The sequence below is a fragment of the Diadema antillarum genome, unplaced genomic scaffold, assembly GCF_040938485.1.
Source record: "Diadema antillarum isolate AM-2024a unplaced genomic scaffold, OU_Dant_1.0 scf00000042, whole genome shotgun sequence".
NCBI classification, from domain to species: domain Eukaryota; kingdom Metazoa; phylum Echinodermata; class Echinoidea; order Diadematoida; family Diadematidae; genus Diadema; species Diadema antillarum.
Genome location: NW_027270931.1, coordinates 1,812,132 through 1,839,129, shown reverse-complemented (window position 1 = coordinate 1,839,129; position 26,998 = coordinate 1,812,132). Strand labels below are relative to the sequence as shown.

At 39.1% G+C, this 26,998-nt stretch overlaps 1 protein-coding gene across 1 annotated transcript in view; it reads right to left on the bottom strand.

Annotated features, from left to right (window-relative positions):
- LOC139712917 (uncharacterized) overlaps positions 1-24,082 on the bottom strand; it is a 95,875-nt gene extending 71,793 nt beyond the window's left edge. Inside the window, exon 1 of the mRNA XM_071624699.1 lies at positions 23,864-24,082. Coding sequence (XP_071480800.1) covers positions 23,864-23,933 — 70 coding nt within the window. The 5' untranslated portion in view covers positions 23,934-24,082. The remainder of the gene's footprint in view (positions 1-23,863) is intronic.
- Between the last annotated feature and the right edge of the window lie 2,916 nt (positions 24,083-26,998).

The following is a 26,998-nucleotide window of genomic DNA, read 5'->3' as shown; positions in this document are numbered from 1 at the left end:
AAAGATGAAAATAGTCTAGCCTAGTTTTAGCTTGAAAATCCAAGGAAAACGAAGGAAGGAAGAGAACATCGCACACACATCTTCAGACCTTAAACAGTTGGGCAGATTTCCTTAAACTGCGGGAAATCGACTAAAACTGGCTGGAGGGCCATGGGCGCCAATGTTTGGAACAGACGTGATACTTATTGATGATGACGACGATGATGATGAAGATGTAGATGATAATGATGATGATGATGATGGTAATGATGATGATGGTAATGACGATGATGATGATGATAATGAGGATAAATGATAATGATGATGATGCCGATGATGATGATGCTGATCATGATGGTGATGATGATGATGATGATGATACTAATGATGATGATGATGATGATGGTTAGAGTGATGACGATGAATGCACGCATTCTTCTCAGATTTACATTCAAATTTTTGACACTTACGATTGTCCTAATCTACCACACATAGAGTCATTATGTATAAAAAATGAAGTCTGAACTCCCCTGCTGTTTAGTTGGCAACATAATGTAGCTAGGACTAGGAGGAAGAAGTGTAAATACGTGCTACCGGGGCGTTGCTCTATCCGGTCATTTATTTAGGAAGTGCTGCAGGGAAGATGACATATTAAATATAATATTGTATTGACATTCCCTTGAGTAAGAATAAATACCAGTATTGAATTTTACGACGTGAACATTAACTTTTTGCATGTATGGGAATTGTTGTCTAATTGATTTATGTGCAGAAAAGTCGAAGGGATTTCCTGTGCTTTATTGAAAACAATGATTTATTACTTGCGATGGTTCATACTCTCAAGGGAGGGAGTATATCATCAATCCACGTGACAAGCCCATGACAAGAAACCATTTTGATCTGCGAAAAGATGTCATATTAAATGTTTCCCATTGACACTGATACTATTTCAGCCTTCATTCTCCTTGCCATCTTCTAATATCTCTCCAGTGTTTAGGTATGCTGCTCAGGCGATACCTGCCCCAAGCCCTAAACAGAGCGGCCCTGCGTAATGAGGGAAGGACGAAATCGTCGTGCGAGATCACTCTCTGTGACGTCACGCACATTCGACACATTACGTACCTACTGGTATCCTCTTCCGTTTTGAGTTCGTCGACCTGTCACATGAATATTCTGTGTGCAATCTCTTTGCACTGATGTGAAAAATCTATCGGGAGAAGACAGTTGAATGTCCCTGAAATACCTCCATGAATACGAACATTCTGTAGGTGGAGAGCAAATGCAATAAAGTCTTTTTTAATTTTCCTTCAGAATTTTACCAAGCTTTTGGTATGTCTATTTCTGCGGCAAGCCGCATTGATAACCGCATTGGACTTGACGCGCTTCTGCGCTTCGATCTTTCTTGTAAATTTCAAAAGGCTTTTTGATATGAAATTGCCGGAGATGTTAGCGAGTGGTGGCATTAAGTATTCATTACCAGCGAAACACTTCGATTTGACTGCGAGGAAGGTTCACTTGCTTATTATCCAGAATGATTGGTTGGTGGATGAATTCGAAGAACATTCTATAGGTGTGGATAATGTTCCGCTGCTCTGTTACCATGGTGCGGCTATCCCCTTAACGATCATCAGCTAGCTAAGTTAGCCAGTAACCCTCTTTATCTACACCTTCCTTTGGTCCAATGAGCCACTTAGTGTGACATTATTGATCGTCTGCGGGTATATTGGCGAAGTATATGGAGCGCGAAATGTGCATGAGGTACCTGTCGATTACCCTTAAGCTTTACATATGGCGTGATTACAGTAAACGTGCTCAGTAGCATCTCAAAAAACGTCCACGCAACAAGTCATAAATATTTCAAGTTTAGAGGATATGTATTTTCAGATGTTGCTTTGGACGAGAAAAACATGTTGGGCCATAAAGGAAGTTACGAAAAATCTGCGGCGGAAATGATTGTTTTAAAGTAATATGAAAGTATTGCTTGTGAGTGATTTAATAATCCTTGACACGTAATTCATTCACTCATTCATTTATTTTTTTTTCCATCTCCAACAGAACTTGTAAATCCGTTTTCTTTTCACATAACATATAAGTACATATATATGACAACATTACAAAACATGATAAGTGAAATTTATTGATATACTAATGATAGAGTGAAAAAGAAAAAGCATAAAGAACATTCTGAAGTTTAGAAAATGCAGGAGATGGCGAGAAATGCTGAAGAAGTGATGTTTATAGGGTGCATCCCCCAACATAGCATAGTAAAACAATTATACATATTATATCATTGAACTACCTATTTGTACTTGAAACTAAATTCTCAAAATGAATTACATGAACTAAGAATAAAAACCTAACTATCCCTAGACAAACACCCAGACAAATTCAAACACTGATTGTCAACGTCTCTAGGGATATGAACTTTTACGTAACACGAAAAGTCATTACGTAGAGGTCAAAGATAGTAGAACGTTGAACTGAAGTTTATAAAAAAAAAAAGAGATCAATTTCCTAATCAGACGGATGAGGGTCGACGCGCACTCATGCTCTGCTGGATTGCTATATAACAAACTACAAGAACGGGATTACCGTACAATGCACTCAAGACGCAAAATGGAGTGCCATATCGAGTTAGTTAGCTTTCAGGGAGCCAGCCTGTCATACCCCGCGGGTCAAATCTGTCGAACATTGTTATCAAAATACGACACGATCAGGTTTATAATGTTGCATGTTGAACAGACAAAGGGAAAGAATAGGCGTAATTTCGTTTTGCTTTTACGAATGCAAAAAAAAAAAAAAAAACTCTAAAAAAAGATTTGGTAATCAGGTGAACAAATCCTGCCCTCCTCATTACGAGACTTGAAGTGGGACGTAACGTCAGTGGTCATTACTGGTAACCCTCGAGAAGTATCATGAACTCAAAGATTTTCCTTGAACCAGGAGTCGGTGCCTTTTCTAATGCTGGAGTGATGAAATCTTGCTGGGGACTTTTTTTCTTCAAGTAGCGAGATGATTTCTAGGTTTGTTCAATAAAGTCACAAAGACTGGCTTCTAATCCCACAAGGCCGGAGGACCGTGGCTTGGGGTATATGCCTCTAGAACTCATAATCATGATGTCCTGACTAACTTTTGTAAACCCTGCTCATGCAGTGTTTATACATCCTTGGACTGTTTTATATAAAAAACTCTTCCTTTAGACCAAGCGAAAAGTTGTCACATAACAAACGCTCTGGTGATCATTTTTGGCAGGTACTCAGGGAGAGCAATGCCGACTGCGATTCGACAAAGAAATTATCGTAACTTTCTCTTCGACATGTTCCAACATTCAATGCTTAACAACTCATGGTACTCTCTTAAAGTAAGCAAAACGGCTTGAGAAAGACTAGTAAACTTCCTTTTCATTAAAGAAAGTATAATGGCGCAAATACTCAATCCTGAGTGATACACACCGTTAAAACAAAAAACCAGAACAACAAGATTTAACGTTAATAAACGATTACAATAAAGTATATCAGGCTGTCTGAACATTCTGTGATTGAATCAATGATTAATGTCATTTCTTTTTAAAGTAACGTTCATTATTCATTTTATCAAAACTTTATAACACGACAATGTTTCAATGCTTTGCAAGGTTTCACATTCTTAAGTGTAAGGAGGTGTATGTTACAACTTACTAATATCATATTAGTAGCTACCTCTTCAGTGTATACTACTAACTCTTCACATTTCTGTTTTTCTGTATTTTTTTTTTCTCATAGCATTATACCAATAATTCCAAAACATCAGAGATCAGTGAAAGCGTGTAGGCTCATCCAACACTGCTAAACAATTTCTTTCACTGGCCGTGACGACTTAAAGGCTAAGGTTAGTCAGACCAGACTTTACAGAGTAATAAAGAAGTCTTCTCTTCGAGCAGTATACAAGAGTGCGTCTGCGCTGGCATGAATCTATGTATACACAAGGTATCCCGTCCATGACAGCGTACCCTCGACCATTCAAAGGCAGATATATACTTGACAGCATGGTGACGTAGACAATCCTAAAACGGTTCTTTCGAGTGATCATTGACGAAGTGTTTGAATTGGCCTGTTGGACTAAAATAAGGAGGGAACTTTCAATCTTTATTTTCCCCGTCGACCCAGCGAGTTACATTTATTACGACTATACAGCGCTGCATTCAGCGAAGCAGCGGATGCTCTGGTACAAGTTAATTAGAATGTTAAGGAACTTGATTCATGCATGGATTTGATAGGGAGATAGGATGATTTCATGAACGAAAAAACAAAACAAAACGAAAACAAGAGTTATCGTCCAGTGGTTCCCACCTTGGGCTGCATTTTTCTGCGACTAGTGTCAGATAATGAGAAGATCAAGTCTGTCCTTAGCTGCTGTTTTGTTCTCTCGCGCTCAACAATGCATTCATTTGTTTGTTTATTTATCTGCTGGTTTTTTTTTTTTGGACATCTTTTAATGCTACAGATGAATACCATCACAGAAATATGTACAAGCATCTTCCTTCACTGACATGTAGTTATCACAATTTGCTTGAAAGAATAGTGCCTTACGCATGAGATGGAGATATAGAGTAAAAACTAAAATCTTTAAAAAAATCAAAAAACATTATAAAACAAAACAACAAAATTGTCACATTATTGACGTTCTTATTGAAATCTTGACACTTTTCCATTGTTCATCATCAACGCTCATAATTATGTTTTATTTTAAGATACCGTGAGTGAGTACTGGTCGCCATATTTGGATAAATCTAACGTAATTAAACTGAGAGAAAAAAAAATGGAAGCGAAAGGGGGGGGGGAGGAGATATAGACATAGGCCTATAGACAGACGAGGAGGGTTCCAAGAGTATAGAGATCTTTAGGGATTCGTTTCGCTAACCACTAGTCTTGACCCAAACGGATTTTGGTATTTGTTTGTTGTTCTTGTTGTTCTTGTTGTTGTTCTTTACCTGCAGAAAAGAAGAGACAAATTTAGCCAATAAGATGAGCATTCCTTGTCGCCCATCAACAAACGGTACCTACAATTGATATTCATTGCAGTTTCGGGGAGCTTTAGCGATACAGCTTAGGCCGCTGCAGACGACGTACGCGCGATTCTAAATTTGATAAGAACGATTCAATGAATAGGTAGACCGACAGGGAGGGGTGAGGGGCGGGGGCAGAGAGCAGGGCAGAAATTTAAGACATTTACAGATTATAAACGAGCTAAATGAGGAGCGAGTGGAGACTACTCGCCTTCCCCTAGAGTGCTCCGGTGGCGCAGTGCAAGAAACTGAAGAGGCTGGGATTGTCCTCTAATTTAGCGAGAAGAGTGTTTTAAAAGGGAGAGCAGAGAGTTGATGGCTGAAGGGAGGACAGATTTGGCAGTGTTTATTATCGAGACCAACTCAAGTTCCTCAAAGTCGTTTGAATAAATCTTTCAAACTGCTCTTACCTCGTCTCCAATAGCCACAAAGTTTTCTGCCAAAACTTTCACAGTGCGACATTGTTTGAGTTTTATCTGTTTTATCTTTCCCAATGTTCGAATTGACTCATTATGACAAAGTCGGTAATGTTCACATCCGAATATAAACACGAGCACTTACAAAAATATATAATTACGTGTATGATATGAGTACAGTCATTCCATCTTATCAAACAATTACACAGGTGGAGGATACCATTATTGATAGGCATTTTGCTTCACTGGAATAACAGGCTCTGGGCAATATGGTATATTATAAATCTCCCTTATTTTTAACAGAAGGAATAAAACGCACACACACAAGTAACAAGTCTAACTTCCAGTAATATCATTATCGTTTGCCGAGGAGGAGAACACAAAGGAACGAGACGCAGAAACAAACAAACAAACAAACAAAAAACACGAAAAAATTCTATTCTGCAAAGCCATAGACTCGTATTTACGAATCAATGCACTTGATATATCATGCTCTTTTTTTTTAGTAATCCGGAAGAGATTGAGGTTTATTTTGCAGTCACTACAAAAGGGCAAAAATAAAAAAAATAATCTAATGGGTCAAGATGTTGTTGATTACGTCGATATAGAGATTTTTCAGCATGACACGAGATTCCACAACGGTAAGTTTGTTGTTGTTGTTGTTGTTGTTGTTGTTGTTGTTGTTAATGCATGATAGAAGGCGTTCAGTTCATCCTTATGACGTATGAAAGTATGTCCAGCGTGGCGCGATTTCTTGTTTATGGAAAGCGGGTGATGCCATTTCATCGACACACTGCACTGCCCTTGTTGTGAATGTTTACAGTGATGATCACGGAGTGTGGAACATCTAAAGTGAAATATCTAAGATTTTACAGGATATGATAAAATTATCTTGCATTGGATATAGGACAATAATACTGAAAGCTGAGTAGAGTGACAGTACATGCTCACCTATATTCAAACTCATCATTGTGTAGTTCATGTAATGAATATATACGCGCCCTTTTTTTATGTGTGAACAGTTTTGTGAAATTCCCTCTTACTAATGCGGTGTCTGAGCGAAATTGAAGCATTTTCACTCAATGTGACAGTGTTTTCCAAACCTTTCTTTATTCTCCCTTCCCCTCCTCCATCCCTCCCTCCTCTCTCTCTTTCATTTCTGATGACTATCAGACAGACGTTTTTGCTAAATCAAAGACGCTGTGAAGAAGGTATCCAACTTTTTTTTTTCTTTTTGTTTCCCCGGCCAAATAGGGATAGATATCGCCCTTGTCGGAAAAGGATAAGGGGGGCGGGATCGCAAGCAGGCTCGCTCGTTTCTCTGTCGTTGAACATTTTCTCCACTTCAGCAAGTATTAAGTAAACACGTGTCTTCTCCCGGTCCTATCTGCTATCACTTCACCGTCCAGGCATACAGTGCTACCACGTATCTCTGACGTATGAAGTGCATCCTGTTCTGGCATAATGTCTTTTTACTGCATATATCTCCCCCATTCGTTTCCCTCCATTCCCCCGTCTTCTCAAGCGTGTGTCCCTGACTTTCTCTTTTTTTAAAGGAAGATATAGCGTGGAATACATGTCGTTTATGCTGTTTTTAAAAATTATGTATTAAATTATGTACTATGTATGTATGTATGTATGTATGTATGTATAGATAGATAGATAGATAAATGAATAGATAGATAGTCTGATAAAGAGATATGGAGAGTTTCATCACAAAATAGGCTAAGCATAATTTTTAGATATTTGAAAATAAGTCCATCATCAAAGCGCGAAGTATGAACTTTCCAGTGACGCCTCTCTTGTTAAGTAACAAGGAGTGTTTTCGAATTATGACTTAAAAATACCACATTTTATTAGTATTTTCTTTGGTTTTTTTTTTTTTTTTTTTTTTGGGGGGGGGGGGTTGAGCTTTAATCGCAAATATCACCAATCAATTTTGATAAGAATGGAGTTGACTTTCTTTTGGAAGCAAAACTGCATTACTCTAAATAATCCATAGTGCCATATAGATCGTTCCTGCCCGAAACGTACACGGTGCCTCATTGTGGATATCATAATGATATAGTGAAAAAAATGAGATTTGAGGTGGATTGTCCTCTCTTCGTTTCCCTTCTAATCGACCGTTTGACCTGTCTTGGCCTGCATCAGGATCAAGGGCCATATAAATAATATATCTGTAAAGATATACAATGTTACATCCAAATATTTTGTTTTGCCCATATAGCCTCCAGTGCCATAATTACTTAAGTTGGTTTGTCACCATATTGTGTTCACAAATATTTCATAACTCACAATCCGAAAATACGCCTAACTTTACAATGTAAGATTAAAAGAATGAATTGCACTCTTCAAAGACTCACCCACGGCTAATTGATGTAGGCCTATCTCTTATCCATCTCCCCTATTCCCCTTGTATAAAATATTCATAGAATTATTTGCTAAAAGCTGTAGGTGTCCGTCGCCTTGACCCCTTCAACAGTTAAGATTCCTTATCAGCAGCAGTATAGTCAACCTTTAAGAAAATAAAAACACACTTTTTGACACGTACTCACACGCCCATACACGCACGTACTTTTTTCCCCCATCACCCCTTCTCTCCTCTGGGCTCTTCTCTCTCTCTCTCTCTCTCTCTCTCTGCTTCTTTTTTCTCTCACTCTCTCTATTTCATTTTTCATTCACATCGTCCCTTTTGCCCTTCACCTTAATTGCGCTGTCCTCTTCCACTTCAACCTTTAAGAAAATAAAAACACACTTTTTGACACGTACTCACACGCCCATACACGCACGTACTTTTTTCCCCCATCACCCCTTCTCTCCTCTGGGCTCTTCTCTCTCTCTCTCTCTCTCTCTCTCTCTGCTTCTTTTTTCTCTCACTCTCTCTATTTCATTTTTCATTCACATCGTCCCTTTTGCCCTTCACCTTAATTGCGCTGTCCTCTTCCACTTCAATTTGTCTTTTAAGCAATTCCCCGACTGGACAAATAATGACTCTTTGCAAAGGCAAGAGCACATTAGTGATCGGAGACGCTCGAGTGGCAGTATAAAAAAAGAAAAACGCGCTATGTTTGCACAGTTCAAAAACGAATTCGCCCACTTCTTTTCACTGTCGTCTGCTCCGCTCATTCTAACCGACTGGCAGCGGCTCGCTAAGGCGGAGATGTAAATTATTTTTAGCTATAGCACGTTGACGCGGGGGTATACTGGCACTAAAATTCAATTCATTTATCTTTCTCTTCTATTACAGCGCGGAATGTGCGTTCTGAGTTTATGGATATCATAGTGATTGCTTCACTGGATATGAGAGATCCAGAGTTATTTATCAAATAGAATAAAAGAGGACAACACTCACTATAGAAGCAAGGCAAGACAAAATAATACATAACATGAACTGGGAACCCATCACTTTAGGCTTGTACTTCAAAGAAGTACGAGATATTTCCATCACATGGTTTAATAAAGCAGGGCCAATGAACGGAGAAAGATTATTTTAAACACCTGACGCAAAGCAGCCCGTGTCAATTCTGATAAACCAAGACGTAATGGACTACAACCTTATGTTAGAATATGATTACATCCATCCACCGCCCCCACCGATTAGCTGACACTTAAGTTAAGACTGAAAACTTAAACAGCAGAAACGTCCAAAATTCTTTACCTGAAAAGAAATCTCAGTAATGGGTTCCAGAATGGCAACTTGAAGGTGTTTAAAATATAACTACTCTGCATTTGCTCTCGATCGTCTTCGATCTTATAAAATTATCCCATCTGCATCTGCATCCGACAATGTAATAGCTTATAATTAACCACTTTGCAAGTAAGTTGTGAAAGCTTTGTTTAAGCATCTGCCATTATGTATCACTTTGTATGATAATCAATGCTTGGTGTCTTTTATTTTTTGCGCGCAATTGCGTGTTTTTGTGTGTGGTTGGTTTTGTCTGATTATTATCATCATTGTTCACCTCATCTTCTTGTTCATAGTGCATTCATTTGAAGAGTTCCTTCATAATCATGCAAATTCTATTTTTGTCAATACATTTCGTCTCACGGAGCACTCTTATATCTTTATATCTGACTATATGCGCGATGTGATTAAGGGTCCTTGATGTGCACGTTGAAGGCACACTAGACAGCTTTACAAAAAAGAAGCGATAAGCATCTATTAAGCCTAGTACATGTAGTACTGCTTACAATTTCTTGCGCTCTTCCTAGCAATCACTGGTGGAGATACTAAGTAAGGAATGGTGAGGGAAGCGTTCCCGATCCAAACATACACGCAGTGAATTATTATCAATGCTCAACGAATTACATTCTGCATCCTTCATTTACGTTGAGAATGTTATGCAATATCTTATACGAATGATTTATGAGTTGTGAGTGCATAGGGCACGAATATCGCACGAGGCGCGAGATAAGCCACTGGTCTATTCAACAAGGCGCGTAGCGCCGCGTTGAATAGACCAGTGGCGAATCTCGCGCCGAGTGCGATATTACGTGCTCCAATGCACGAACAAAATCATAAATTATTCGTTTTATACAACACCTTGTCCACAATCACAGTACTAAATTAGTGACCGCTAACTCAGGAAGGCCCAAAAATAAATTAGGCCGAGAATTGTAAACCACCCTGTGTACTGCTTTCAAACACTCGTCATGATTCGACCACCAGGGTCTATACCCATTCTACGCTAACGTTAGATCGAGTTAGGCCTGACTGTTAAGCCTACCTGAGATGTCGGTAGATCTAGCTAACGAATTTGTTAGTAGTAGGTCTAGACTTTCTCTATTTCCGAAAATGATTTGGGTTGTATAAAAACACAGAAAAATAATCAAATTACGGTTTGAATTCTCAACTTGAAATGAAGTCTTGATTTTGGGATATCTCCACGTAGCAGATCAGAGTCAAAACTAAAAACACAGCAGTAGGTAGGCCGCAATACATATAGCTAGCTAGGTAAAGTAGCTGCGCGTACACGTTAACGCCGCGACTGGTCTGTTTACCGCAGCGCATCGCAGCGCAGCCGGCCAGCACGTACAATGCCTAGTCAGTGCTGGCGCTTAGCTGCTGTGAGCCACAGAACTCTGTGAGCGGCCATGCATTAGTAGCCCCCCACGAAGCCGTGCTATAGTACCTTCGAGCCGTGCAATAGGCCCATGCCAGGGGCCTATTGTATGGCTGTCACTCTCAATGAGTTTGGTAGGTATTTTCTATTGAATGTCATGTGACATGTTCTTGGCCAATCACAATTCGACATCATTCTCAGGTGTTGTATAAAGAGTTTTATTCAATGGTAAGTTTTTTTTTTTCGTTTCTTTTTATTTTACCGGAGAACTCATTTTACACAGACCATACTGACCCAAGAAAATACAGGCTAGCCATCGGGTTTATTCTTTAAAGTTTAAAGAACCAAAGAAGATGAATAGAGGTAAGCTTTACGTTAAGCTTAATTCCCGTTTGAATTGTACTTCATTCTCAGCCTACAACACCGCATGTCCAACTTGTACCTTTGTCTAAATCATGTACGTGTGTGCTCCATGTCTGCTATAAAGTCTTTTACACTATTATGGAGAGCTATCTCCCACTGATGGTAAACTATCGAAGTTATGAACAAAATTTATAAGCTCCATCATATTTAGGGGTTGATTTAGGGCCAATACGTCAATATCTATCATGTAACTGTATATCATAGGGATGCACGGAAAAAGCATAGAATCATCTCTTTGTTTTAATCATATCTGGCTCTACTTCATATTAACCGCAACATAGTGACTGCATAGCTCCTTTTTTCGGACTTAAGATTTCACACGATTACTTGAACAATATTTTTTTTTTCACGAGCCCTTTCTTCATCTAAGTTTTTTTTTTCTGTTAGAAGATGGACACATTGAAATAGATTATTACGCCTGGAGTGAGGGGATATTTTGTTTTTTTGTTTGTTTTTTGTTTTTTTGTTGTTTTTTTGCCCGGGGGGGGGGGGGAGGTATAAGAAAGAGGGACAAATGCTATCAGCTGATGTAAATTAGAAATGTGCAGCGTGGAGGTAAAGTTCCCGTAGATGTCGAGCGTGGAAGCAGCTTTCTCTATTTGATAAGGTAATTGAAGCTGTATAACTTATCTTCCCCTTTCTGGAACATGTGCGTGCTGCGTTCCTGGGTCCATATCAACTTTCTGATTACCATCACAATAAAGTGCGCGTGTCGAGTGAAAAAGGAGGCAGTGAAAGTCCAAGCCTTGTTGCGAGCAAACACGGCCGATGTGTACACAATTCACCGATTTGAAAGCTTGGTGTGTTAAAGGAACTGTCGCCCACGCGGTCCGGTGCTCTCCATGCAAGTTTGGGTTTCGGCTTTTCATGAGCGCGTCCTATCCGTGACGGTTAAATCTTTCACGTGAAATTGCGTGTTTAGAAACTGAATAACTTTCCTGCTTGAATCATTTACTCGTCATACCTTCACGAGATCTGATATTTTTTATATATATATATTTTTTTTGGACTAATGGGAATGAACAACTGCACATACTCTAATATATAGTTATATTACATAACTGAATTTCAGGGAGGAGTAGGCAGTCTCCATACATTTGATTGTTGGCCAAAATCAGAGGCCGATGAAGATTGGGGGAAAAAAGGGGGGGGGGGGCTGTGGGTCAATGGAACTTTCGAGAAACAAGATTGGACTACTTTTTTTATGATCGTACGGTTGTGTTTGTGTTTTGTATCCTTCATAATGAAATATTTTAGTATACCGGGCTTAGCGTGTCATAAGACTTTAAAGTTCTTTTTGTTGATCCCCATTCACATAAAACAAGTTTTTTCTAAGTTTGTAGTTGCGTGTGTCTTTGTATTTTTATGTATTTTACGATGAATGAAAATAAGCTGAACTGAAATGAACTGATAAGCAATATTTGGGTGTTGTCATTTGTTCCGATTTTTTATCCATCTTGATAATGGCAATCGGCCATCGAGGACATTGTTGTGTAACAATAAAATTAAACACAAGCTATAACCACATTAAAGATTCATGAATCTTTACATTCACATACTACACTGCATATTCATGAGCACGGCATAGCACAGGTACATCGTGGAACTCACAACCCAGAACCCTAAGCATTCGTCTCTGGAGAAAACCACGTTAAACCGATTCAACAATTCCGTAGTGCAAGGGATGTTATGGTTAGGGCGAGCTACCCATATACACAACGGCATTTAACAGCGTTTTAACCACTTTTTTCGATGTGTCGTGTCATGTATGGCTAAAGCTAATATATTTCTTGAAAAAGGAATTGTCGGCTTTTATGTAGTGGACTCCTGCAATCGACACACTGGTGAAAAGAGACAACGCACACACACACGAAGTATAATGACATAAAGCCACAAGAAAAACCACACGAAATTCTTTTTTTTGTAGTTATGACGATATCTACATCAAAAATTATCCATGTTGGGGAAATAACAATCCTATAGTCTTCTGAAACAGCTCTATGGCACTGTCGACTCTCCATATAGTTGAAGAAGTAAGATGACGCTTAAAGGGGGCATTTCACACGATTTTCATAATCATTTCACATCATGAAGTACATAAATCAACAGCTTCATATAGATTTGTGGGATTTATTCTGATCCTTGAGCAGAGAAATTGATATTCTACGAACCCAAAACAAATTACACTGAACAGTGATGATGACATAGAAGCCTCACATATATTTCAGAAATGTAGCAATGTAATACCATCACAATAACGTGTTCACCTGTGTCGCATTTATGCATGCTTTAATCTTTTGTTCTGCTACCTTGAGCTTCTACTAATGCATTCTTGTGGTGAGGCTGCTATGTCATCATCCTTGTTCATTGCGATTTGTTATAACTCCTGAAAACATTCTTATTCCTCATCCCAATTACTATAGATTCTGAAACTCGGTACCCAGTAAAAGCAATTTATAGTGTTCATAGGTAAACGTCTGAAAATCATCCGGAGGTCTCCATTAACTACGTGATAAACAACTGCAACAATTTTTTTTCTTTTTTTTACGGTTCTATCATCATGCGGTTTTTATCACCGCGCGGTCGTGTTTCCTAACGCGGAAACACTGCATTCATTTTCCACCCGGCTATTACCAAAAAAAAAAAAAAAAAAAAAAAAACACAACAAAACAAAGATGAAGGTAAAACGGACGGGCGATCATTTGACACTATAATAAACCCGCGGTGTGAAAGAGAAAGATAATGACACCCATAATTATTCCTGAACAAGTGTAATAAGGATGGCGTTCCATAAACCCCATTTATGAAATTGATGCGGCAATACGGCATGCCTAATGAACCATTATATCATAAGGTGATTAGGTAAATATGGGCTTACTACATCTAATTAATCTCTTGCATTATCCGTGTAGTGCGATAGGTTCCCCTCAATGACGTGCTTTGAATGCATGGTTGGAGGGACAGTAAAGGATAGAAGCAAGACCACCAACATTCATTTGAAGTTGCCTCCGCTAATCAATTTGGCGTTTTTATTTCACTTTTTTTACGCCGTTACTCCCAAAAATGCTTTGAGTACGTGTTGTCCAAGTTAGCAATTAAGCAATTAAGCAATTGCAGAGTCCTTCAGTCTGTAAATTCATTGATCTTTTCCCGCCTTTACTCTTCATTGTTTCCCACTTCTAGTATTCTCTTTTTTTTTTTGTCTAAAAGTGTATGTTCTCTCTTTCCTGTCATCACTTTGCAGTCCGTTTTATTTTGCCTTCGTTTTGAGTTTTTAGTTTCATTTCCCCTTTCAGACAGATCTACTTCTTCGTTTCCATTTTCAACCCTTCGTCTGCATTTCTGCAACTACTCTACTAGTCTTTAGGTAAAGGCCCGGTGGGTTAATTTTCCACACTGCGAGTCTGTTTCCACACTCAGAGTCAAGTGAGGCAGGGATGACAGTGCGAGAGAAATTTGCATCACGAGGCCTGAAAGTAGGCTACGACCTATGTACCGCCCTTTTTGTGATTGCAAAACGCTTTCATGATCAATAGACAACATAGACAGAATAAAGTGTGGGGTTATTTTGCAGTAACTCTTTTGCCCTTCTGCTCGGTTACTTCTCCCTATCAGGAACATTGCTATAGGTCTTTCAATGTCTTAACGATTGCTCCATTCCAAACGCGATAAATTCTATCTCTCTACTTATGTTTAACGCTTTAAGTCCCACGGGTTACCTGTCTACATGCCATGTTAACAAGATATCGGCTTGTGGAAATGGGAGGGTTAAAGGATTTTGCGTGCAAGCACTTGTGAGGTTTGCTATGAGCTATTTTCCCGATCTGCTGATCAAAAGGAATCTCAGTTCTCACTGTTGGTAGTCGTGAAGTCTATTGTCCGTGCGGGGCCTGAGGCAGTTCCGCAACATCACTTTTGATTACCGAGCACCAAAAGGGAAAGCCGGCGAATTTCGGGAAGAGCTGCCGACATCGTCTGGTTGTCTATCGGTTGGAGGTCGGGCCTAGTTTCCCCCCTCGAACCCGTTCATTCTCATTCCTTAAGTCAAGGCGAATCTCCCCGGCTCGTCCCGGTCTGAATATATAAACATGTCTATTGATAAGCCTCTTTCAATATTTCCTCTTTTCGTATGATTCATGCATGCTCAACGCATTCCAAAAGGAAGTGATATAGGAATTGTTGCAATAAAAAGTGCACTAACGAAAACCGTGGACTACACTGATTTTGATGTCGATTTATTTGCAGCGTTTTTCTTCATTTAAGAAAATGACACAAGATAAAACGCATAATTTCTGTCCCCATTCAACGAAATCACATTAGATTCATACAGAGGCAAGGAATATTATGATGTCAAACCGGTTCTACTCTGCAGAGTACACTTCCAGAAATGAAGTTCAGATTTTCTACAGGCTATAGTCGTTGGTAGGAAAAAACAAAACGAGAACTCCTCGAGTGTCTCAGGTTGGACAAACAAGTTTATCAAACACTCCCTCGAGAAAAAGATATCTGTACATCCGCAACATCACTGAGATATATAGAAGCAACATCAATTACAATAGTGAGATAGATTGACAATCAAAGAACGCATTCACGCAGTCAGTTTTTTTTAATAGTTTTTATGCCTCCGCCACGAAGTGGTGCCGGAGGCATTATGTTTTCGGGTTGTCCGTCCGTCCGTCCTTCCGTCCGTCCGTCCGTCCTTCCGTCCGTCCGTCCGTCCGTCCTTCCGTCCGTCCGTCCGTCCGTCCGTCCTTCCGTCCGTCCGTAATGAATTTTGTGGACAAGGTAACTATCAAAACCTGTTAAGGTATCCTAATGAAACTTGGCATGTATGTGTATTAGGGGGTGAAGTTGTGCCTATCAACTTTTGGGTGCACATGCTCAAGGTCAGAGGTCAAAAGGTCAAGGTCAAATACATAAAATTTCACTATTTCCACCATATCTATTGAATGCCTGAAGATATTTTCTTGAAACTTAGTGTATACATGTATTACCCAATTAAGATTCTATGGTGAAAGTTTGAGTCATGAGGTCAAAGGTCAAAGGTCAAAGGTCAAAAGGTGAGGGTCAAATACATAAAATTTCACTATTTCCACCATATCTATTGAATGCCTGAAGATATTTTCTCGAAACTTAGTGTATACATGTATTACCCAATTAAAATTCTCTGGTGAAAGTTTGGGTCATGAGGTCAAAGGTCAGAGGTCAAAAGATCAGGGTCAAATACATAAAATTTCACTATTTCCACCATATCCATTGAATGCCAGAAGATATTTTCTTGAAACTTAGTGTATACATGTATTACCCAATTAAGATTCTCTGGTGAAAGTTTGGGTCATGAGGTCAAAGGTCAAAAGTCAAAAGGTCAAGTAAAAATATTAAAACTTCTTTTTTTTCTCCGTACCTTGGAAAATTGTTCAAGGTATCTTATGAAACATAGTGTATACATGTACTGACTGGAAGTGATTATCTAGAGAATGTAGGGTTCATGAGGTCAAAGGTCAGGGGTCAAAGGTCAAGTGCAACACTTCAAAATTTTACTATTTCCCTCATATTTATGCAATGCCAGCAGGGTTATTTTTTTTTACACTTGGTGTATGCATGTGTAACCTAATAGAAATTCTCTGGAAAGTTTTTTTTTTCTTCTTTTTTTTGCCCAAAAGGTCAAAGATCAAGTGAAAGTGCTGAACTAACTTTTTCCTCCATATCTCGGAAGTGGTTCAAGCTATCTTGAGACTTAGTACATATTATGCATGTTCTACCTGAAAGTGATTATCTTATGAATTTTAGGGTCAAGGGCCAGATGAAAATGGTAACAATTTACTATTCAATTCAGAAATTGCACTTTTTCTCCACACCTGTACCGTGAAAATTACTCAATGCCTAAATGTATGAATAGGTCAAAGTCAAGTTAAAGTCCTTAAATCCCTAGATACATGCTCTCCTATTCATCCAATTAAACCTAGGTCAAGGAAGGTGAATATTCAACACATTTGTGACAAACTTGTCATTTCAATATTTTGCCAATTTTGTGAAAATGTAATCACACATTGTCCACATGTACTATCTAGACCTATTGGGAAAATCATGCATTATGGCGGAGGCATACCAGTCGCCAAAGCGACATTTCTAGTTCCTACTGGCTTTCGATCAGTAGTGCCCAAACTATGCAAACATGCTAAATAAGAATCCAGCCTGTTGATCAAGAGAGACGTTGTGCGCCACAATGCATCCACGAATTCCTCCCCTTTGTTACCATGGTGACATCAAGATGCTACGCTTCTTACCCATCGGAAGCAATATCAACAGTAGTTTCCTTTATCCCAGAAGAACTGCGCCTATACGGTAACAGGGTTAGTAGGAAGAATCATCTTTTTTTTTGTATGTAGTGAAATGTTTGAATGTTTCATGACCCTTCACCTGCCCAGTCAGGATCCACTTGAAACTTGAGTTAGTTATAGTTAGTTTCATTTTCATCTGAGAAGATGGCTGGATAGCCAATATTCAGCTGCACTAGCTAGTCTTCCAAGGGGTCCAGCAAGTTGGATGTAAAGCGGGACCTTTTCACCTGGATAACCACTCTGCTTTTGCGATGAATAAATGAAGCCGGATCTTTTAAAGGAGATCTCCGGATGATTTTCAGATTTTTACATTTGAACAACTATGAATTAGTTGTACTAAGGACAGAGTTTCAGAATTTATGATAGTTGGGATGAAGAATAAAAATATTTTCAAAATTTAGAACAAAATGCAATGAACAAGGATGATGACATGGCAGAGTCACCATAAGAATGCATGAGTTGGGGCTCCAGGAAGCAGAACAAAAGAAGAAGGCATGCATAGATAATACACAGGTGAACTCACAAGCAAGCAGTATTGTAATGGAATTACATTCGTACACTGTTACATTTCTGAAATATGTGAGCCTCCTATGTCGTCATCCTTGTTCAGTGTAATTTGTTTAACGTTTTTCAAAGTATTGTTTCTCTACTCAAGAACCACAATAAATTCCACAAATCTAAACATGAAGTTGTCGATTTATGTACTACATGATGTGAAATTATGAAAATCGTCTGGAATGCCCCTTTAAGTGTATGAGTTGTGATTCTGTCACACACGGGACCTCCATTTTATGTCCTATCCTAAGAACAGAGTGTTTTGCCTCTTACTATAGAGAGGACGGTATGATGACACACAACATTGCTCAGTGGGACCCGGGTATCGAACCGGGGTCCTTCAGATCGTGAGGCAGACGTTCTACCGACTGAGTTAACTCACGGTTACAAGATGTAACACCACATCCTTTATTTCCACGAACAGACCCCCAGAATGTCTCGGAAATCTCTTCGAAATATACCTTTCGCAGGGACTAAACGACTGATGTCTTTTCCTATCAAGAAAGTGCGCGATCACGAAGGGTTTCTATAAATTGTCTCGCTGTTTTACATTGATCACGTAGTCATTTCACCTAATGCCTTTCGCAATCCGAAATCCAAGTGTCGATTTACTAGCGTTAAAGGAGAGTGGAAATCCGAAATCTTATATCGCGACATACAAGGATAGACAACATATATACAATCGCCACAGGAAATAAGAATCCTAGGCCATTGAAGATCGATGTATTGGTATGTGAACAGGGGCTTTCTCCCCCTACATAGTTATAGAGCTGACTGATCTCGCGTACTTCAAGGAGAAAAGACAAATAAAAGTTAACCACAGTCATACACTGCCAATCGGATATCCATCAAATCCGAGACTCCCGTGCATCAAATTGGGGCTGATGGGATGGAACGAGCGAAATTGAAGGTGGACGTGAACTTTCCTCACGCGAAGAAAGAATATATATCGTAAAAAGAGACAAGCGAAGGGAGAAACGGAGGAATGACGGAAGGGTTGAGAGAAACAGGACGATGAGAAGACAAGTTTTTAATGTACCCTCAGGGAAGATTTTAAAACGTGCGAGATTGACGCAGGCTATATACCTCAAGGATATAAACTAATGTCTGTTTAAATTTACAGTCTAACAACATATCGGCAATGGGCATCAGTTACAATTTCTGCTTGGTTTGTATTACCGGCATTCATTTTCATTTTGTCACGTTTGTTGAGAAGGCTAAAACCAGTTCGCCCTGAACGATGATGCGAGGGAAAACGTTCCCCCCGTTCTTAAAGGGATCGTACAGTTTGGGTTGATACCTAATTTCAGGTTTCAATTTTTTTTGTTGGTAAGATAATGAGAAACCTCGTACGACATATGAAAGAGCATGTACTAGTAATTCTAAGAGGAATTCAACGTTTATTTGATGAAAATTGGTTTTGAAATGGCTGAGATATCCAAAAAAAAAGAGCGATTCTGATAAAGTGTGGGACCCACACTTTATTACGATCGCTTTGTTTTACTTTGTTTTGAATGTTTCAGTCATTCCAAACCCGATTTTTATCAAATAAACTTTGAGTTCCTCTTAAAATGGTATGCACTGTACTATATCATAAGTGCTTTCTTGGTATCTCGCAAAAAGTTAAAAGCCCAATTCTCATCTCCACCAATACTGTACCATCACTTTAAACCCCGCGATTGACTGGGGACAGGGGAAAAGCCCAAATGCATTTGTGCAATGAAGTACACAACATGCGCTTGCGCGACTTGCAGTGAAATCGTAGGGGGTGTTCCTTGTTCAACTTCTTCCAAGCGTGCTTTTCAGACGCTACTGAACCGGCTACAACAGTCTGCAGTTTATCGATTTATGCCAATGCATGTTCACTGTGTTTCCTCTTTCAGCTACTGTACCGTTTCTGAAAAAAGTATAAGAACAACAACAGCAAGAGCCAGTTACGGACGGTGTGAAAAAGGAGAATACAGATACCTCCCCCTCCCCCTTGCCAAGATCATGGTTACTATACTTGGTGCTGTGCAAACGAGCGGCGTAAAATCAGCAGAATGCAACAAGTCGCTGAGTCGTGTTTGCTTGTGTTTTTTTTCCGACTGTGCAGAAAAACGATTATAGAAATCATGTCGTAAAATGCACTTTTTCAAAGCGTTATAGAATTGTGTTTGCTGTTTGGATCTTTCGCATAATGTAGGCCTAATTGAAGATAAATTAGCATTATTATGAAATCTACAGAAACCACAGACGCAGACCCTTCGCATAATGGAGGCAATTTCGTGTCACATAATATGCAAGGATCAAATGGACACAGAAAACGAACAGTGATGAGAATTCACCAACTATACAATAAATCATTTGTCTGTTTGTCTGCCTCTCTATACAAATAAACAAATAAATAAACAAATGTATACATATATGTATATATTGTATATATTATATATATATATATATATATACATTCTTCTGAGAGATCCACTCATATCGCCCATAAAAAAGCAGCGAAAATATGGTCGTATGAATTACTTTAATGGTTACAAATAAACTCTGACAATAATATGAAAGCGCGGTTGGGGAAATGTGTGAGTGCGTTTGTGTCTGTGTGGGTGCCTGTGTGTGGATTTTGTATTAATACGTCACGTTGATAAAATCCACGTTAATCGATGGACATTTATATACTTACCAGCAGGTGAACTGTCGTCGATAAATGGAGGGACAGTGTATTACACATCATCTGCCGAATAATGTATCATTTGCAGACGGGCAAACATGACGCAAACACTCATAATTGAGGCAGAATAAAGAGCTCTGTTCGGATGTAATGGATCATGCGAATGCCTTGAGCTATGATAATCACGGTAGAATTCATTTCAATTGACGGTTAAATCGAAATCCTTCAAAACATCCACATAAAACATAACACATCAGGTGTCCAGCTTCTACGAATATTTTCTTTTTGTTTCTTTTTTTAGAATAATTGGAAAACGCGCGGTCGCAAATAAAACAACTGAAATGAAAACAATAATTACAGTACACAAAATGACGATGATATTGACCAAGGTGATTTTTTTTAATACAATTTGGCAGCTTGTTAAATGCCATTGACAAGAAGAAAACTGACAAGATGTAAAATAAGATTAAAAGGTGGCTTCTGTTCTTTTCAGCATCAAATGCATTGTCATCAATAAACGCGTTCCCTCTTTTGCGGAGTTGTTGTGGTAGAAGAAAAAAACTTTAATAATAACAACAATGCACCTTCCAAAAGCTGACATTGTCGTGCAACTTCGATGTTGTTACATGTCTTTTTGAAAGACTATGTATACTCGTAGGGATCCGAGAATGATCTTTATCATCATGTAACTGAGTTGCAAGATGTCAAATCTGACTTTTATGCCTGCATGGATGTATACAAGGGACAATGCTGTGGATAGGTCTCATAAAAAACAACAACAACCCAGTTTACAATCATCTCATGAGTAGACCCCCCCCCCCCCCCCCCCCGAGCGTTGAACAGTAGAAGGATGATAACGCAGCAATCCAACAATGCTAGTCAGTCAGATAATTAAGACCTTGCTTTGCAAGTGCACTTCTTCGAATATTACTCAGGTACTGATTGATATCGATATGCAAAAAAACAAAACAAAACAAAAAAAAAACACCTCTAAGTGATAAGGTCATACATGCCCTTTAGATTTATGTCATTTTTTTTTTAGATTTCTTCGTTTCCGTTCCGCCTGTCTCCTTTTTTTTTTTTTTTTTTTTGTTCTTTTTCGCTCGCTGCTATCATTCAATCGATTATATTTTGAGCCTGGATTGGTTTGACCCACGTGGAGCTTTAGACCGGGCAGGCCGATGGGCACAGGTGCTTTGGCCGTTCCCATTACGGGGATTCATGTCATCTTGAGGCTGCAAGGCTTTTAGTACCATCAGGGAGGGGTGCCCCCCGGCGGGGAGGTGCATTAAGAACTGTCCGCCCTCTCTTAAGGAGCGGGATGGGGTATGGGCGTTGTCATGAATTGATTTAGATGTTGGTTCGGCTGACTGACGTAGGAGCAGCACAACACAGCGTGAGCGAAGCTTAGTGGGTACCTCCATTTTTCGCAGTTTGCGTATTGTTACTTCATTTTCATCACTTCAGTTTTCATGACCATGTACACGTACAAGGTTTCACAATTAATGTATACTATTCTCAGATTGTTTAATTTTGCTTATTAAACCTTATTCTCTGTTACCAAAAATGCAGAAGAAAGTGAAGTGTCTATGTTCTTGTCGAAAATGAAATTAAGAATTTGAAATGAAATGATTTGAAATGAATTGAATTGAAGATCCTCTTATACATAGCTATTATTCTTTGGCCTTATTTCCACGATACGAGACCAGTAGTTTAAAAGGTTTTAAGCGACTATTCGGCAGCAAGATTGACGTGACATATAGACGTTAAAGGGACTGTACAGTACTGGTTGAGGTGAGGATTCAGCTTGTAACGTTTTGCGAGATAATTAGAAACCACTCAATGAAACGTTAAAGAGCATACCATTCTAAGGGGAATCAAAAGTTTATTTGATGAAAATCGGTCTTTGACTGAGATATCTAAAAACAAGGTAAAGCAAAAAGATCCTCATAAAAATCCTGGCCTGTCAATTTTATTACGATCGTTTTTTGTTTGTTTGTTTTTTATATTAGTCCATTTCAAGGCCAATTTTCATCAAATAAACGTTGAATCCTTCTTGAAATAACATTCTCTTTCATATTTCACGAGAGGTTTCTCATTATCTCACCAAAAAATTAATGTTATATCAAAACCTGAATTCTCACCTCAACCAGTATACTGTACAGTCCCTTTCAGGTACGATTCTCGGATGGAGGTGATGATGATGATGATGATACAACAACGTGAATATAATAACAATATAAAAACTTACGGAGCATGTCGCGCAATGTGCAGCCATTAGATATTCTCAAGCTCACAGTGTTTAATCGCAGAGCGGTAAGTTTATTCTTTTTCCCCTGGCAAGGCAAGAAAAGTCATCCCTCTTGTACACAGAGCGTATTTTCTTTCAACGAATACGTATATAATGTGAACACACACACACACACATTCATACATTTTGGCCACTGTATACTGAATAATTTACTATACATGATGGCTTCACAGAGTATCGAAACGGTAAGTCACTGTACAGTCCTTTGTTATAGCTTGCTTTGGAACCAGGTGCGCCCTTGCAATCTCGGGCCAGGTGAGGTTGTTTAGAACCAGTTTCCATAGCAATGAATGGCTACATGACATCACTCTTTGGTACTCCATATGGCGATCAGTATATAAAGTGCCATGTAACGATAGAGGTAATATGTGACAAGGATTAGCTTTTAATCCTTTCATCCGAGAAAACCCGACACCAACAAACGAGGTCAGGTGAAAGATTTCTCCAGGATCGTTTTCATAGCATACATTAGAAAAAGAAATAGAACTCTCCTTTGTATACTGTTTTTGTGTGAATAATCTACCGGTACTGGAAAAAAAAATCATAAACGTATTGACAGTAAGCTTTGCATATATATTTCGCTTCCCTTTTGAATGGCTGTACGCAGCCGATACTGATTGTTTGCAAAACCTTTGAAATTCGTCGAATAGATTATTTTCTGTTGACTGATTCAAGAGCGCAAAGCATCAAGGACAAACGAGATGGTACACGCACGCACAAACAGACAAACAAACGCGTAGGACACTCTCATTTCTCGATGTCCACCACGTCCCCCGAGTACAGCTTACGTGAGCAGGTGCGCGTGTGCGGAGTAAGAGAAAGACAGAATGCTATCGTAATTACATTCGTTGTCATGAAATACGATCACCAATATCTCTCTATTGCACGATCTATTCAATCATTGTAGTTTTCTCTTTTTACAGCTGCAGTCATAGTAAACCAGAGTATGCTGAGTACATGTAAAGATCAGAACAAAAATAACGCTGAAATACATGCAAATACTTTTAAATGCAATTATTACGTTGTCATTCTAACCCACCAAGACAATTCATCTCAAAAGATTTTTACCCACCATTGCTTGAATCCATAATCCATGAAAAGATGGCAAATAGGACAGCCAACGAACGGCAAATTAACTCCATGATCCTTCCTTTCTTCCTGCAAGATCAACTGGTAAGTCAGTAAGGAGTATTCCTCGTAGAAGAGTGCTTCGATTGATTCAAAATGTCACAGGTCCGAATCCAGTCCAAAATGAAGAGTACTATGATCAGATTAATCTCGATTCACTTTGATGACGGTATCCCGACTCACATTATTTCTCTCAAGGTAGCGACGCTTCATTTTACAGAAACAGAGAGGATTTCCTACATTTTTAAAGAAATTACGTCGAATAAAATAGTTTAGATTGTGGCAGACTCACTTTAAGATTGCATGCTCGTACTTTCGAAAGAAATGTCCGCAAGTTGAGTCAAGTGTGCAGTAGTGGCGATTACAGTCTGCGCATTTAACGCATGTGGAGAGAGGGAGAGCGCCAAATAGCACGTGTGTCCGTCGCGGAAAGCGCAAAAGCAAGTGCTGGTGCCTGCGGTGCGAAAGTACTGAACCTGGGTCCGAGGTAGCACGTTTATATCACCCTGTGGATCATTCACGTACATCCCGACTCGCAAGAACGTCTGAGCGCGCGTGTTGTGTGACGAACGATATATGCAACTGTGTAAATGCGTGTGTTGCATGTCGGTGTGTCCATGTGTAGTGGGATGTTTTTCTTGTTTTGTTTACTAAGTAGGCCTACTAGTATGTTCTTGTCAGGAGACGTGCCCGCAGTCTGACTCGCAACGTATATCAGCAGTAGATATGAATGTAGGACCCATACACAGCGCCGTGTTTGTTTGTTTGTTTTTTTGCGATGTAATTTTTGTTCATTGATTGGACGTACTACTTCCTCAGTGTGAAGTTCATCCCCTCTCCTGGAAACAGATATAGCATTTTACAGGTGGACTTTTGCACCATTTTGCGACTGAGGAGCATTCATCGACACTGCGGAGGAGTGCGTTTATGAATTTACCTGAGTTCATCCACCTTACATGATCATAATACAGATAGTTCGATATTACATGAATTAGATTTATGAAATAATGAGAAGTTATGATATTAGTGAAATATGATATACAGGGAACATACACCTTATATTCTCGAAGTGAAAAACAAGCTTCACAAAAATGACACATATGACCCGTTTCCATTAAAAACAATCTGGATTATTATCGATTTTTCAAGGATTAGATGTGAAATAACTCTTGCGAAAAAACAAAACAAAACACGAAGGACGATCAAAAGCACGACAAAATGATTCAAAGGGCCTATATACTTTCATTCTTAAGATTAGATTTATGAAAAAACTTTCCTGTCTCTTCTAACAATTGAATCAACAGCAAAATCCCAAGTCCATACAAAAAATAATGTCACAACTCCATGCCTATTTTAAAAAGCATTGCTTCACAGCAAGTGCACACAATACGCACATTAGGGTTCGAAACTGGCAATGGCTCGGTAGCCCAGTCCCACAATAACCACAAAATTTGATTAAAATTATATATATATATATATATATATGTTCATCTTGGTATTTTCCACGTGTTGGACTTCGAATGTTATAATAAGAAGAATGAGTTTCAAATATGCCATCTGTAGATCTTATTGGATCTACAGATGGGGTATTTGAGACTCATTCTTCTTCTTCTTCTTCTTATATATATATTTTTTCTTTGCTCAAAGTTTTCGCTATTTATTATTACAATTGTTTCTGGTCAGTTTTCCCTTCCTTGTTTCAATATATATATATATATATATATATATATATATATATATATATATCTTTGTGGTCTAATTGGGGAACTATGAGATTCAAAGAAAATATTATCATATTTCCTTTTATTTCGGGTAAATACAGATCCTTTTTTTTGGGGGGGGGGGAGAGGGAGCAGGGGAAGGGGCCCAAAATGTCAAATGTTAGTGTCAAGCCCTGAATTATGATTATATGTATATCTATATGTATGTGAGAGAGACCGGAGGGGGGGGGGGGGGGAGGGAGGGAGCGAGAGAAGGAGAGAGATAATGTCATGAATAATGTTGACCTATACACAGTTGATTTTGATATTCACCAGGCGTTTATTCTTATTTGGTTTTTTTTTTTTTTTTGCATTGCAGGATTTGACAGACAGTCGTTACGGTTTAATCTTTCCGCGCCATTAATCATTTCTACAGGTAGCCTCATGACCGAATAATGAATGCATGGAAACCAATAATGACATGCACTGGATTTTGCCTTCCAGTATAACAAAAGAACAAGTCGTTCGTGACAAGCTCGCTTGATGAATATCCCCGTGTTCTCCAGTTGTAAACGGCTTCGCAGAAGATAGAAAAACCACAATCTGAGTATGTCTGTATTCTTCCCAGGGATGCCTTCTTTCGTCTAGTGTTTTTGTCATCCTGAATTTCCTGGTTACCAACGAATCCTCTCTTTCCATCGTGGTATCGCTCACGCTACAATCCTATGAATGATTTACGCCTTCTTGCTTGCGGAGTGCTCACCTAGCGCCAGATTTATTATCGGATGAGTTTGGAATATCTACCCTCGGATTTCTGGATCTCAGCGCCTTTGTACTTCTCTCTATCTCTCTCCCTCTCCCTCCTCACCAGTGCGTTCGTGATGCCTTCCCGCCTTTTGAGCTCAACCAATAAATCACATCTGCTCGATTCCACTTCAATTCGAGTACGAGCAAATAGCAACGTTCTGACGTGTGCTCGTAAGAAAGGCCAAAAAAAAAATCATCCCTGCACGGTTGGTACAAGATTACAAAGGCCGTGGTGAGAAGCCGAGACAGGTGGTGGAGGATGATAATGCAAATTTAAAGCCTTCGGTTTCTCTTCTTTTCAATTTTCTTTTTTAATGCAGCTTGATTATCACACTTTACACTTACAGAACGGCGAAAGACATTGCTCCAGCCCAGCTGTAATGGAGTAGTTTTTCAAACAAACAGATTTCTAAGCTAGCCCCTCTGCTGTATAGTGATGTAATTTCGGCATCATTTTTCCATTGCTTTCCCCGTGACTCCAATGCTTTTCAAATACGAATGTGGCTTTGTTCGAACAATAAACATAAATGATTGTGGACATTCAATATTTTTGGACCAAAATTGTCAGGCAT